Genomic DNA, 14,687 nt, shown 5'->3' on the forward strand with positions numbered 1-14,687 from the left:
TGGGCCTTAGTCTTTTGAGGCCCACTAGTGCTAGGGTTTTCAGGGACATAACTATATATATTTTGTGCCTCCTCTAAACCTAGTTAGCAGCTGTATAGAAACTAGATCTAATCTTCTTGTAGACAGATCTCTGTAATTCCTCCATCAATAAAATCTCTCTTTGCCCGTGGACGTAGCTGTTAGGGGTGAACCACGTTAAATCTCTGTGTATTTATTTATTATTTATCCATCTGTTAATCTCTATCTTCTCACATCCATCATAACATCTTGGTTTATCTTCTGCATTACCTTATTGCAGTGTCATTTTTACACTAACAAAATAGTGTGAAAATCACACTAAAATAGTGTTTTAGAGTTGAATTGGAGATGATCTTAGACAACACAAATTGCAGTTATAAACATCTGATGGAATCATATTTTAGGATTTTTAGTTGCCAAAACAGAATACAGTTTAGTATTTCAACATGAATAGATAATTAGCTTCATCTTGAGGCTTGAGCGTCATATTTTTTTTCTCTTATGATATCAAAACACATTTTAAAGTCAGTTGTTGAACCCTAACTCGTGGAAATTTTGGTTCCAAATTGGTGTCAAAACGCATTTGAAAATGAACTGAACCCGTCAAATTCCCGGTTCATTACTCGGTTTGGTTTAACTTACCAACAAGGCCAGGCCCAAATACAAACTCTAGAATATCGATTGCCGATTGATTTATTAGTTTTAGCCTTTAGGCACGTGGTTTTTTGTTTGGGTTAGGCTGTTAGGTCTCACCAAGATTTTATAAACACGTTCCACAATTCAACCTTTGATATAAGTCCTTATTCAACATTCCCAGCCCTTTAAAATTTCATCAGTGACAGTTTTTCTTCAACATATTTTATTTTATTTTATTTTTGGGTCTTCTTATAGAGGCACAAACCAACCAAACGCAAGCACAAAGGAGAGAAGATGAGCGAAGAACAAGCACACGCCAACCTTGCGGTTCCCGCGTTTCGAACTGAGAAAGTGCCCAAAACGCAAACGCAGAATGGCCACGGTACAGTTTGGCGGTTCGGTGGAGCTGATAAGGCCGCGAAAGCCTCGACCGTAACGCTGAGAGGCGTTATTTACATGCTCTTCGACAACTGCAGCAAGGACGTTAAAAAGACTATCTTGCCCCTCGGCCATGGAGATCCTTCCGTCTATCCTTGCTTCCGCACCTGTATCGAGGCCGAAGACGCCGTCGTCAACGTCCTCCGCTCCGGCAAAAGCAATTCTTACTGTCCCGGAGCTGGAATTCTCCCGGCCAGAAGGTATTTAATTATATTATTATTCTCGATCTTCCATTTTAATCAGTGATTTTTTTTTATATGCATGCGAAGTAATCGCAGTCTTTTGAATCAATTTTGATCCGATTCGAGCTTCAGGTTATCTACTGTACTATCACTCAGACAGAACACAACAACAACAACAACACTGTCGTGTATAATTTTGAAATTGACTTTTCAGACCCTATATAGTTTTAGTTTTCTTATAAATAGACCCCATAGCTTTGCATTAGATCGATCCTCATTTAGTGGACTATATTTTTTTTTGGGAACAGAGCCGTCGCCGATTATCTGAACCGAGATCTTCCGAACAAACTAACGCCGGACGACATCTTCCTGACCGCTGGATGCAACCAAGGGATAGAGCTGGTGTTCGAATCGTTGGCTCGACCAAACGCAAACATATTGCTCCCACGTCCCGGTTTCCCTCACTACGACGCTCGTGCTGTTTACAGTGGTCTAGAGATCCGCAAGTTCGATCTTCTTCCCGACAGAGAATGGGAGATCGATCTCGAAGGCGTCGAAGCCGTTGCAGACGAGAACACTGTGGCCATTGTTGTGATCAACCCAAACAACCCATGTGGAAACGTCTACTCTCACGACCATCTCCACAAGGTAAAGCTTGAATCTTTGAGTCCTTTCCGATTCGTAACGCAGCTAAAAGCTCGAACATTTTATTTATAGGTGGCAGAGACGGCTCGGAAGCTGGGGATAATGGTGATCACAGACGAAGTGTACGACCAGACTATATTCGGAGACAACCCTTTCGTTCCGATGGCCAAGTTCGCATCGATCGTCCCTGTGTTGACGCTGGGAGGCATATCCAAAGGTTGGGTTGTCCCTGGATGGAAGATTGGCTGGATCGCCTTGAATGATCCCGAGGGCGTTTTCGAGTCCACCAAGGTCTCTCTTTACTTCTTTCTTCTCTTTGCTGCTTTGTAACCAAGTAATCTTAGTATGTATAGTTATTCTCTGACAGGTGGTTCAATCCATCAAGCAGAGTCTAGACATAACACCTGACCCTTCCACTATCGTTCAGGTTTGTGTCTTGCTACTATAGAATAATAATGGGATGGCTTGGCTTGGCTTGGTTGTTAAGTTAACTAGTCGTCCTTGAATTCATGAATATGTTTTTCTTTTTGACAGGCTGCACTTCCTGAGATCCTGGAGAAAGTGGATAAAAACTTCTTTGCAAAGAAGAACAAGATACTCAAACATAATGTCGATTTGGTGTGTGATAGGCTCAAGGATATTCGCTGCGTCGTCTGTCCCAAGAAACCCGAGTCTTGCACTTATCTATTGGTACGGCTTTAGAACCTGATTAACAGATAAGCATTCTCGATATTAACAGTTTTACTTACTGCAGACAAAGCTTGAGCTGTCATTGTTGGATGGCATCAAGGATGACATTGATTTTTGCGTGAAGCTGGCCAGAGAGGAAAACCTCGTGTTTCTTCCAGGTAAAGCAAAATAACATGAATCTCGATATGGGATTTGATACTAATAATAGATTTCGTTTGCAGGAGAGGCTCTGGGGTTGAAGAACTGGATGAGGATAACTATCGGAGTGGAAGCTCATATGCTTGAGGATGCACTTGAGAGACTCAAGGGTTTCTGTACACGCCATACCAAGAAGACAGATACAGAAACTGAGTCACCTTCAAGCGTTGAAAATGAGTGATAGTGTCGGGATAGTGGATATTACATGGATTGTACACGCCCCCAATGTACGTACAATGTGCCAGGGGGATGTTCTTGTCATATTTCAATGCCTTTCCCATTCCCTTCTGTTTTATTATCTAATCTAAATTTCAAACCAAATAAAAACTGTTGTAAACTTTTCAAATAGCATCAAGGATCCAGTGTCTAGGGCCACAATTGTTTACTCGTTATTATTCGCTCTTTACCCAATTTTTCAAGTACTAGTAGTTGTCAAATTGGGCATCAATCTATAGAATTTAAATACTTCCAAATCCTCCTATACAGTAAAACCTGTATAAAAATTAATATTGTTGGGATTTTAAAATTTTATTAATTTATAGAGATTAATTTACAAAAATTTCTTTATTTATATTTTTTATTTTAAGATATATTTATTATAAGATAAGAAAAATATTTAATTTTAGTTTATAGACATTAATTGTTATTTTTTTTTAATTTGACATTTATATTAATTTTATTATATTGTTTAGTGTATATAATATATATTCCTTAGAATTTAAACGTGGTTTTAGATATAATATTACTAAATCTCATCCAAAATATATTAAGTGTTAAGAAAATATAAAGATAATTTCATTGTGAATATAAAACAAATAATATAAAAATATATTTTTACTTATATAAACTATGTATACATATAGATTATTAATTTATAATTTTAATGTGACCATATATTGACAAAGAATTTTCTAAAAAATATTATCTTATTATTTTATCGATTTGTGTCAAATTTTGAACCGGCCCAAGTTGGGACTCGCGAAATTTATTAATTTATAGAGATTATTAATTTATCGAGTATTAATTTATAGAAGTTTTACTGTATATTAATTGAGAAGTCATTTAAGTGATTTGTGCAGATGTGTTGCTCATAAAAGAGCTTTCCAATTAATTGTTATAATTTGATTGGTCGTTAGTTTTTTATTTTTTATTTATTTAATTAAAGTTTTTAAAAGGAAACCAACCCTAGAATTACCTAATCTAATAAATGTTTCCAAACATACAATTAAACATCTTAAATATAGATGAATTAATATAATTTATTTATAGAAACAATTAAATATCATAGATTACATTATATAAATTGATAATATACATTTAAATACATATGATACTACATAAACAATTATAAAAACGGTTTTTGATATATTTATATTATTAGTGAATGTAATAAATCATAGATTCCAGAAAACTAATTAATGTAAACCCAATAATATTAATTAAACTCACTCATTCACTCTATATATATTCTAAAATGTTTCAAATGAATGCAAAACAGTCAAATCTATAATTTTAAAATTCTCATCATTTTCCAATGACAATGTCATATCATAGATAAGTTATCACTTTTAGAAATGATTAAAATATTTTTATATTTTATAACATAGAAAATATATGGTGAGTCATTTAAAATTATATTAATCAAGAAATGTTATTTAATTCATCTATATTAATATAGGCATATGAATTAAAATTATTATATGGTAACTCACTTAAAATTATACTAGGTGTTTGTCCGCAATTTTGCGGGTAGTTATATTATATGAAAAAATATATATTATGTTTACATTGTTATAATTTTTGAATAATAATTAAAATTTTAATTTTAGTTTCAAATGGTTGGATAATCAAAAATTTCAGTATATATTTTTAGAAGATCTGTGAAATTTAAAATAGTTTAACAACGTAAACCTTAATCATTACAAAGATTTCTCTTACAGAAAAACAATATTATAATTAATTTAATTGGTTTTAGAATTACTTTATATTTTATTTTTATTAATGAAACACAACGGTTTGATGGATGGAAACGTGTCACTCTAGTACAAAATAAATAACAAGTATGAAAAATAATTAGCTACTCGGTTTTATATTATGCGTTATTTGCTCAGAGACAAAAAAAAAAATTGTTGTTGTGAAAAAGAAATAATATCGCTATATCGAGAGATTCATCTTTTCATTCGTTCTTTTTTTTTATAATATGCACAAATATTTCGTTTATCTTAACTCTTGTGTTCTTAGTAGAGTAAACAAAATAAACTCTCATGTTCTTTTCTAGTAAAATATTATTTAATAAATAGTTCTTAAATATCCGGAAGTACTTATATGTAATTCACAAGTACTCGAAATATGAATAGTTAATACACCCATATTAACAGTTTCACATTCTGTTAACAAAACTGGAGCTGTCATTGGTGGAGAACATCAGTGAAGGCATTGATTTCTGTGTGATACTCGCCAGAGACGAAAACCTTGTGTTTCTACCAGGTGAAGCAAAAGAAAACCAAGAAACAAGAACCTTGTGTTTCTATGCGATTCAATGGATTTCATTTTTTGGGGGGGTGGGGGGAGGATGTTTTGAAGGAGAGGCTAGAAACTGGACGAGGATAACTATCGGAGTGGAAGCTCATATGAACGAGGATGCACCAGACAGACTTAAGGGTATCTGTAGTCTGTACACGTCATGCCATGAAGAAAAACTTTCTTTTCTGACATCCCACGAAGACAGATACATAAACTGACTAACTAGGCATGGGTATCCAGGTCTTTGGATCGCATTCGGATTGGTTTCTTTCGGGTTTGGATCTTTCGGATCATAGACATTAGGACCCAACTAAATATTTAGAAATTTTCGGTTCGGGTTTAGATCGGTTCGAGTTTATAATCAATACCTGTAAAATACCTATAATTTTGGGTCCATAACGGGTCAGGTTCAAATATTTAATACCAAAAAGACTCAAAATACTCAAAATTTATCAAAATTTAGTTGAAATTCATCATATTCATCTAATTTTTTTTTTAAAATGACCACAATAAATTATTAATAATTGAAATTAAACATTTTTAAACTCTATGCTTAAAATTTAAAATTTTGTATTACCTAAAAATGTTACAAAATAATAATAAATATTTCAAACAAAAAATATTACAACCAAATCATAAATTAAAATATATAAAAAATAGAACACAAAGAGTCATAGTATTGGATATCATGTTTTATGGTCGGGTATAAATCAGGTATATTCAAATCGGGTCTATTTGATTTGGTTCTATCCATGTCGGTTTTTGCGGTTCCGGTTCTTTCAGGTAAAGGTATTGTGTACCTAACTAGGTACTTGCAAATTTTCGATTTGGTTTCGGATTAGTCCCGGTTCAAGTTTTTGGATCCATGTAAAATGTTGGGCCTATGACTAACTGAGAAATGATAATAATGTTGGATATAGACATTTATACCACTAAAACATAAGCACAATTTTGAAAATAATCTTAATAATACGTGATATATTATAATATGCAACTGAAATTTTATAATATGCATAGAATCTCATTAAGGTTATTTCCATTATTTTAAATTTGGTCACAAAATAACTAAAAGATACTCTTATATATTTTCTAAAGTTGCATTTCAATAAAAGCTAATATCCTTTTAAATATAAATATATACTTTTAATGTAATAGGTTTTTATAAACTTTTAAATTTGAATTATTACGTAATTGATATTAAATATTATTATAAATAAATATTAATTTTACTATTTTATTGAGATAATATATATATATATATATATCATGATTAATTAAACTACTAACATCAAATAATAAATTTATCAAGTGTAAAACAGATTAAAAGAACATATTAATTAAAGATAAACTGTTTGAAATACACTTAGTTGAATACCAATTTTCAAAAATACACTCAATAAAAAATATTTTAACATTTGGGTTTATGGTTTAGTGATTATTGTTTAGGTTTAGTATTTAAGGGGTGGGATTGAATTTATAAACTTATATAAATATTTTTAAAAATTTATAAATGATTCAGAAGGGTTAGTTTTGTCTTTTTTTATAATAAACTTAAGATATTTATAAAAGTTGCTATCATTTAAAATTAAATTTGAAAATGCGTATCAAATATGAGATAAAGTAGAATTCTCCTAATTAAATTTTTTTTATAGTATAGTAATAATAATAAAATGATCACAATTCTTCCGGAAAACATCCCTTATCATTCTTTCTTTTTGCAAACGTCCACATATGCCATCCCATATGAAGGTCTATTTGTGCAAACAAACCATATATAAGATAGAATTTACCGTGTGAAACAATAATACATAAATTTAGAATTCTATATGAAAGGAATAGAAAGATCTTTACCGTCGGAAACTATGAGAAAGCGGTCCTCCTGGACCATGAGGAGGGTTTGGACCACCACATTTGATTTTACAACATTCAAAACAGTTACCATCCTGATCTTCACAAGGTACATAACATTTGCGGAAACAACGCATCCAACCAGTTGCTTTGTTTGATTCAACGGTGACCACCATAACAATCACCAACATCATTATCACTACTACCACCGCACTCCATTTTGCCATTTTTAGATCCTAAATATAAACTTTGTCCAATTTTTTATCTCTTATTTTTATCTTTTGATTGTTATATAAATTCTCAAGAAATTAACATATATTATAATACTTCTGCATGCATCATTCTAAGTTTGAGTAGATTTTTGCCGAGATTTTTTTTGGTCTTTCCACAACATTAATTTTTTTTCTTTATTCAATTCCTTATGTGTTCAATTTTTGATATGATTTTACAGTATTAAATGTTCAACAATAAAAAGGATTTATTTCATTGTTTTTATGAAAGACCATATTTACATGTTGGGTCAGGTCAACCAACATTTGCCAACTCATCTTATTTTTAAGGTATCATCTTTACTAGGATTATTTACATAGTATAAATCACTAGTTTTGTATTATTGTTTCATTTCCTGAATTTTAATATATTTTAAAACCATTTTAAAACCTGTGGGACTTATAATACATGTATAAACAGAGATTACAAATATTTATTTTATTAGTATTTTTATTTAATTTTAAAATAAGGTTAAAATGCTATAAATGATCACAAATCTTCAGTCAAATCTTTTACTATCATTAATTCTTTCTGTGAACTTACACAGATGCCAGCCAATGTGAAACAACAACAAAATAAAACTAGAATTATAGACCAAAGGAACAGAAAAATTTGTACCGTGTAAAACTAGGGGAGGAGGGTTTGAGCCACCACATTTGACTTTACAACGTTCAAAACAATTACCATCGTGACTGCACAATGTTTAGAACATTTTCGGAAACATTGAATCCAATACTTGTTTGCTTTGGCTATACGATGACCACCATAACATTCAACACCATCATCATCAATAATACTAGCGCATTTCATTTTGCCATTCTTTAGATCCTACGAGGCTACAAAATCAAACTGTGTCCTATCTTTTCTCTCTTCTCTTTTCTCTTATGATTGTTTTATAATTTTTGAAGAAATCAACGTCTATAAAACTTCTATAAATTAATACTCGATAAATTAATAATTTCTATAAATTAATAAATTTTGCCGGTTCTAACTTGGGCTGGTGTAAAATATGACACAAATCGATAAAATAATAAGATAATAATATTTTTAAAATTCCCATGTAAATATATAGTCCCATTAAAATCATAAATTAATAATATATCTCTATATATATTTTATATAAGTACAAATTAAAAATTATATTGTTAGTTTTATAATCACAATGAAAATATTTTTTTTTCCTTAATATTTTAATATATTTTTAATAATATTTAGTAAAATTATATCGAAAAGCACATAACAATTCTATGAAACATAACAATATACACCAAATAAGATAATGAAATAATATGAAAGTCAATTTTCTAAAATTTAAATAATTTATATACGGTAAAATCAAATATTTTCTTATTTTATTAATAAAAATATTTAAAAATAGAAAAAAATCTAAAACCTCTAAACAATTTAGAGTCTTCATCACACGATTGAAAATCAGATGACATAAACCTTCAGGCCGCGAAAGCCTCGACCGTAACGCTGAGAGGCGTTATTTACATGCTCTTCGACAACTGCAGGAAGGACGTTAAAAAGACTATCTTGCCCCTCGGCCATGAAGATCCTTCCGTCTATCCTTGCTTCCGCACCTGTATCGAGGCCCAACGTCCTCCCCTCCGGCATAATGTCGATTTGGTGTGTGATAGGCTCAAGGATATTCGCTGCGTCGTCTGTCCCAAGAAACCCGAGTCTTGCACTTATCTATTGGTACGGCTTTAGAACCTGATTAACAGATAAGCATTCTCGATATTAACAGTTTTACTTACTGCAGACAAAGCTTGAGCTGTCATTGTTGGATGGCATCAAGGATGACATTGATTTTTGCGTGAAGCTGGCCAGAGAGGAAAACCTCGTGTTTCTTCCAGGTAAAGCAAAATAACATGAATCTCGATATGGGATTTGATACTAATAATAGATTTCGTTTGCAGGAGAGGCTCTGGGGTTGAAGAACTGGATGAGGATAACTATCGGAGTGGAAGCTCATATGCTTGAGGATGCACTTGAGAGACTCAAGGGTTTCTGTACACGCCATACCAAGAAGACAGATACAGAAACTGAGTCACCTTCAAGCGTTGAAAATGAGTGATAGTGTCGGGATAGTGGATATTACATGGATTGTACACGCCCCCAATGTACGTACAATGTGCCAGGGGGATGTTCTTGTCATATATCATGCCTTTCCCATTCCCTTCTGTTTTATTATCTAACTAGGATAAGATCTGCGCCTTGCGCGGGGTTAGGCAATGAAGTTGAGATTTTTTAAACTGGACCTTCTTAGCAAACTATCCTGATTAATAAAAGCTTCAAAACCATACGGATTACTTTCGATAGACGTGGCCACGAGACAGTATCAACTTTACTGTATGAATTTTTTTTTATTAGGGATGAAACGCTTCGTTTATACAGTGTTTGATCGTTTTTAAATTATGTGTTTCTTTCGTTATATTTTTAAATTATGTGTTTCTTTCGTTATATTTTTAAATTATGTGTTTCTTTCGTTATATTTTTAAATTATGTGTTTCTTTCGTTATATTTTTAAATTATGTGTTTCTTTCGTTATATTTTTAAATTATGTGTTTCTTTCGTTATATTTTTAAATTATGTGTTTCTTTCGTTATATTTTTAAATTATGTGTTTCTTTCGTTATATTTTTAAATTATGTGTTTCTTTCGTTATATTTTTAAATTATGTGTTTCTTTCGTTATATTTTTAAATTATGTGTTTCTTTCGTTATATTTTTAAATTATGTGTTTCTTTCGTTATATTTTTAAATTATGTGTTTCTTTCGTTATATTTTTAAATTATGTGTTTCTTTCGTTATATTTTTAAATTATGTGTTTCTTTCGTTATATTTTTAAATTATGTGTTTCTTTCGTTATATTTTTAAATTATGTGTTTCTTTCGTTATATTACATGAGCCTTTTTTTTAAATATCGATGGATATGGTCACATTCTCTAGCATTTAATCATGGACTCACCAATTTCTCAATTGATTATGCAGCTGACACGTCACCTTAATTAACATCCTAATTGATTGACACCTAAGATGGGCTATTTTTTTAATTAATACAAAATTGAGGTTACGATTTTTCAAATGTTCCTCAATTAATATATAAGAGATCTAAATTTCAAACCAAATAAAAACTGTTGTAAACTTTTCAAATAGCATCAAGGATCCAGTGTCTAGGGCCACAATTGTTTACTCGTTATTATTCGCTTTTTAACCAATTTTTCAAGTACTAGTAGTGTTCAAATTGGGCATCAATCTATAGAATTTAAATACTTGCAAATGCAAAATAAATAACAAGTATGAAATAATTATCCGTTATCTGCTCAGAGACAAAAAAAAATGTTGTTGTGAAAAATAAATAATATTTGCTATATCCAGAGATTCATGTTCTTATTCATTCTTTTTTTTATAATATTCACAAATATTTCGTTTATATTAACTCATGTGTTCTTAGCAGAGTAAACAAAATAAATCCTCATGTTCATTTATAGTAAAAAAAAATTTTTTTGTAACTTATAGTAAATTATTATTCGATAAATAGTTCTTAAATATTCCGAAGTACTTATTTGTAATTCACGAGTACTCGAAAGATGAATATTTAATACACCCATATTAAGAGTTTCACTTACCGTTGACAAAACTGGAGTTGTCATTGGTGTAGAACATCAACGAAGACGTTGATTTCTGCGTGATACTCGCCAGAGACGAAAACCTTGTGTTTCTAACCAGGTAAAGCAAAAGAAAACCAAGAAACAAGAATCTTGATATGGGATTCGAGACCCGAGAGATGTTCTCAAACAAGAGTTTAAACCCTCCAGTGGTATCAAAACCGTTCTCAAACAAGTTGTTATCAAACAAGTTGTTATCAAACAAGAGTTGTTCTCAAACAAGTTGTTTGAAGAACAACTCTCGGGTTTCGATACCACTGGAGGAAATTTGATCCATTCAATTTGTCCTATATGAATTATCAATTTGATCCATTCAATTTGAATTGTTCTCAAACAAGAGTTTAAATCCTATATGAATTATCAATTTGATCCATTCTCTCAAACAAGTTGTTATCAAACAAGTTGTTATCAAACAAGAGTTGTTCTCAAACAAGAGTTTAAACCCTACTTGGAAGATCTGGAAAAGAAAAAGACTTTTGAAACATCGTCTAGGGGTATTTATGTTACATAAGTAAATGTTACTGCTTCTGGTTCTACTTCATGGGTATTGCTACCGGCTGTGGTGCTCATATTGTACGAATATGAATGGCCTAAGCAACAGTAGAATTTTGGAGAAATGTCAAGTGGACCTACGAGTGGGAAATGGAGCAAGAGTTGCTGCATTAGTTGTGGGAACATTTTACTTGTCTTTACCTTCAGGCTTGGTTTTAGAACTTAAGAATTGCTACTATGTACCTGCTATAAGTAGGAATATTATTTCCATTCCTTGTTTGGATTTGGAAGGATTTCAGTTTTCGATCAAAAATAAGTGTTGTTCCTTTGATCGTAATGATATCTTTTATGGTAGCGGTCCATTAGAGAATGAACTTTATATTCTAGACCAAAGCGTGCATGTCTATAATATCAGTACCATAAGATTCAAGTCTAATGACATGAATCAAAATTTTCTTTGGCATTGTCGTTTGGGCCACATAAATGAGAAACTCATTCAAAAGCTTCATAGTGATGGACTTTTTAGCTCATTTGATTATGAATCATATGAAAAATGTGAATCTTGTTTATTGGGTAAAATGGCTAAGGCTCCTTTTACTGGACACGGTGAAAAAGCCAAAGATTTGTTGGAACTTATACATACTGATGTATGTGGACCAATGAGTATACATGCTAGAGGAAACTATCAGTACTTCATTACATTTACTGATGACTTCAGTAGATATGGTTATCTTTATCTAATGAAACAAAAGTCTGAAACTTTTGAAAAGTTTAAAGAATTTCAGAATGAAGTGCAAAATCAGCTTGACAAGAAAATAAAAGCTCTTCGATCTGATCGAGGTGGAGAATATTTGAGTCAAGCGTTTAACGATCATCTGAGAGAATGTGGAATTGTTTCACAACTCACTCCTCCAGGAACATCACAATGGAATGGTGTGTCCCAAAGGAGAAATCGAACTTTATTAAATATGGTTCGATCTATGATGAGTCATGCAGATCTTCCACCATCTTTTTGGGGATACACTCTAGAAACGTCTGCGTTTACGCTGAATAGATGTCCATCAAAATCAGTTGAAAAGATTCCATATGAGATTTAAACTGGAAAAGTTCCAAATTTGTCTTTTCTGAAAATTTGGGGTTCTAATGCTTATGTCAAACGTATGTTTACAGATATACCAAAATATGATAAATGCTTCTTCATTGGTTGTCCCAAAGAAACCAAAGGTTATTACTTTTACAATTCCACTGAGAACAAAGTGTTTGTTGCTCGTAGTGGCGTTTTTCTTGAGAGAGAGTTTCTTTCTAAGAAGAACAGTGGGAGTAAAGTACATCTCGAAGAAGTTTGAGAAACACAGGAAAATGTTTCATCCTCTCTTGAAGATGATCAATTAGATTTACGAAGAGTCGTAAAATCTGCACCTGTGGAACCTGAGGTACATAGGTCTGAAAGGACACGTCACGAACCTGTTAGATATGGGGTTTGAGTGATAGATCATCATGATCTATTGATAATAGAGAGTGATGAACCTACGTCCTTTGAGGAAGCTATGATGGGCCCAGACTCCGATAAATGGTGAGAAGCCGCAGAATCCGAAATGGACTCCATGTCAGTAAACAAAGTGTGGACTTTGGTTGATTTGCCTGATGGTGTTAAAACCATTGAGTGAAAATGGATTTTCAAGAAGAAAACTGACATGGATGGTAATATACGGATATACAAAGCTAGATTGGTGGCTAAAGGTTACGAACAAATTCATGGTATTGACAATGATGAAACCTATTCACCAGTTGCAATGCTTAAGTCCATTCGGATTCTCCTAGAAATTTCCGCTCATTATGACTATGAGATTTGGAAAATGAATGTGAAAACAGCTTTTCTTAATGGAAATCTTGAAGAGGATGTGTATATGACACAACCTGAAGGTTTCACAGTCCCTGGAAGTGTTAGGAAAGTATGCAAGCTTCAACGTTCCATTTATGGTTTGAAGCAAGCATCTCGGAGCTGGAATCTTCGTTTTAATGAGGTTATCAAAGAGTTTGATTTCATTAGAAATGAAGAAGAACCTTGCGTTTCCAAGAAGACTAGTGGGAGCGCAGTTGTTTTCTTAGTGTTGTATGTAGATGACGTACTTCTCATTGGAAATGACGTTTCTATGCTTAATTCTGTAAAGACCTGGCTTGGAGGTTGTTTCTCAATGAAAGACGTGGGAGAAACTGCATATATTCTTGGAATAATAATCTATAGAGATAGATTAAATAAGACTATTGGATTATGTCAAGATACTTATATCGATAAGGTTTTGCATAGATTCAAGATGCATGATTCCAAGATAGGCTTCTTGCCGATATCCCATGGCATAAATCTCAGCAAGACTTAGTGTCCGTCGACACATGAGGGGCGAGAGCGCATGAGTAGAATCCCACATTCTTCTGCTCTAGGATCTATCATGTATGCCATGCTCTGTACTCGTCCAGATGTTACCAATCTGATCCAGGTGAAAGTCACTGGACAGCAGTCAAGACTATCCTCAAGTATTTGAGAAATACTAAGGATAAGTTCTTGGTATATGGAGGAAGTGATGAACTTGTTGTGAGTGGTTACACTGATGCCAGCTTTCAGACGGAAAAAGATGATTTCCGATCACAATCTGGTTTCATCTTTTGTCTTAATGGAGGAGCAGTGAGTTGGAAGAGTTCCAAACAAAGCACCGTAGAAGACTCAACAAATGAAGCTGAATACATCGCTGCTTCTGAAGCAGGAAAGGAAGTTGTTTGGATTCGAAAGTTCATTGCTGAACTGGGTGTGGTTCTGAGTATTTCTAACCCATTGGATCTCTATTGTGACAACAATGGAGCCATCGCACAGGCGAAGGAACCTAGATCCCACCAAAAATCCAAACACATTCAAAGGAGATATCATCTCATTCGTGATATCGTCGATAGAGGAGATGTGAAGATTAGCAGAGTCTCAACGGATGCAAATGTTGCTGATCCATTGACTAAACCTCTTCCACGACCTAAGCATGAGATTCATACTACTGTTATAGGCATAAAGTTTCTTAAGATGTGATCTTC

General features: G+C 32.7%; 1 protein-coding gene across 2 annotated transcripts; it reads left to right on the plus strand.

The window, feature by feature from the left end:
• Positions 1 to 832: 832 nt before the first annotated feature.
• On the plus strand, positions 833 to 9,562 carry LOC106306752 (S-alkyl-thiohydroximate lyase SUR1). Of its 2 annotated transcripts, XM_013743483.1 has the most exons (8): positions 833 to 1,292; positions 1,583 to 1,922; positions 1,992 to 2,210; positions 2,287 to 2,346; positions 2,454 to 2,548; positions 9,089 to 9,149; positions 9,214 to 9,307; positions 9,371 to 9,562. In XM_013743483.1, exons 1-8 carry the CDS (start codon positions 949 to 951, stop codon positions 9,526 to 9,528), a joined length of 1,371 nt encoding a protein of 456 aa, XP_013598937.1. In that variant the 5' UTR covers positions 833 to 948; the 3' UTR covers positions 9,529 to 9,562. The 2 variants fall into 2 exon arrangements, with proteins under 2 accessions (XP_013598937.1, XP_013598936.1); XM_013743482.1 differs by lacking the exons at positions 9,089 to 9,149; positions 9,214 to 9,307; positions 9,371 to 9,562 and adding exons at positions 2,674 to 2,767; positions 2,831 to 3,226 and having other exon boundaries at positions 2,454 to 2,609.
• The last annotated feature ends 5,125 nt before the right edge of the window (positions 9,563 to 14,687 follow it).

The sequence above is a fragment of the Brassica oleracea genome, chromosome C7 (assembly GCF_000695525.1).
Source record: "Brassica oleracea var. oleracea cultivar TO1000 chromosome C7, BOL, whole genome shotgun sequence".
NCBI classification, from domain to species: domain Eukaryota; kingdom Viridiplantae; phylum Streptophyta; class Magnoliopsida; order Brassicales; family Brassicaceae; genus Brassica; species Brassica oleracea.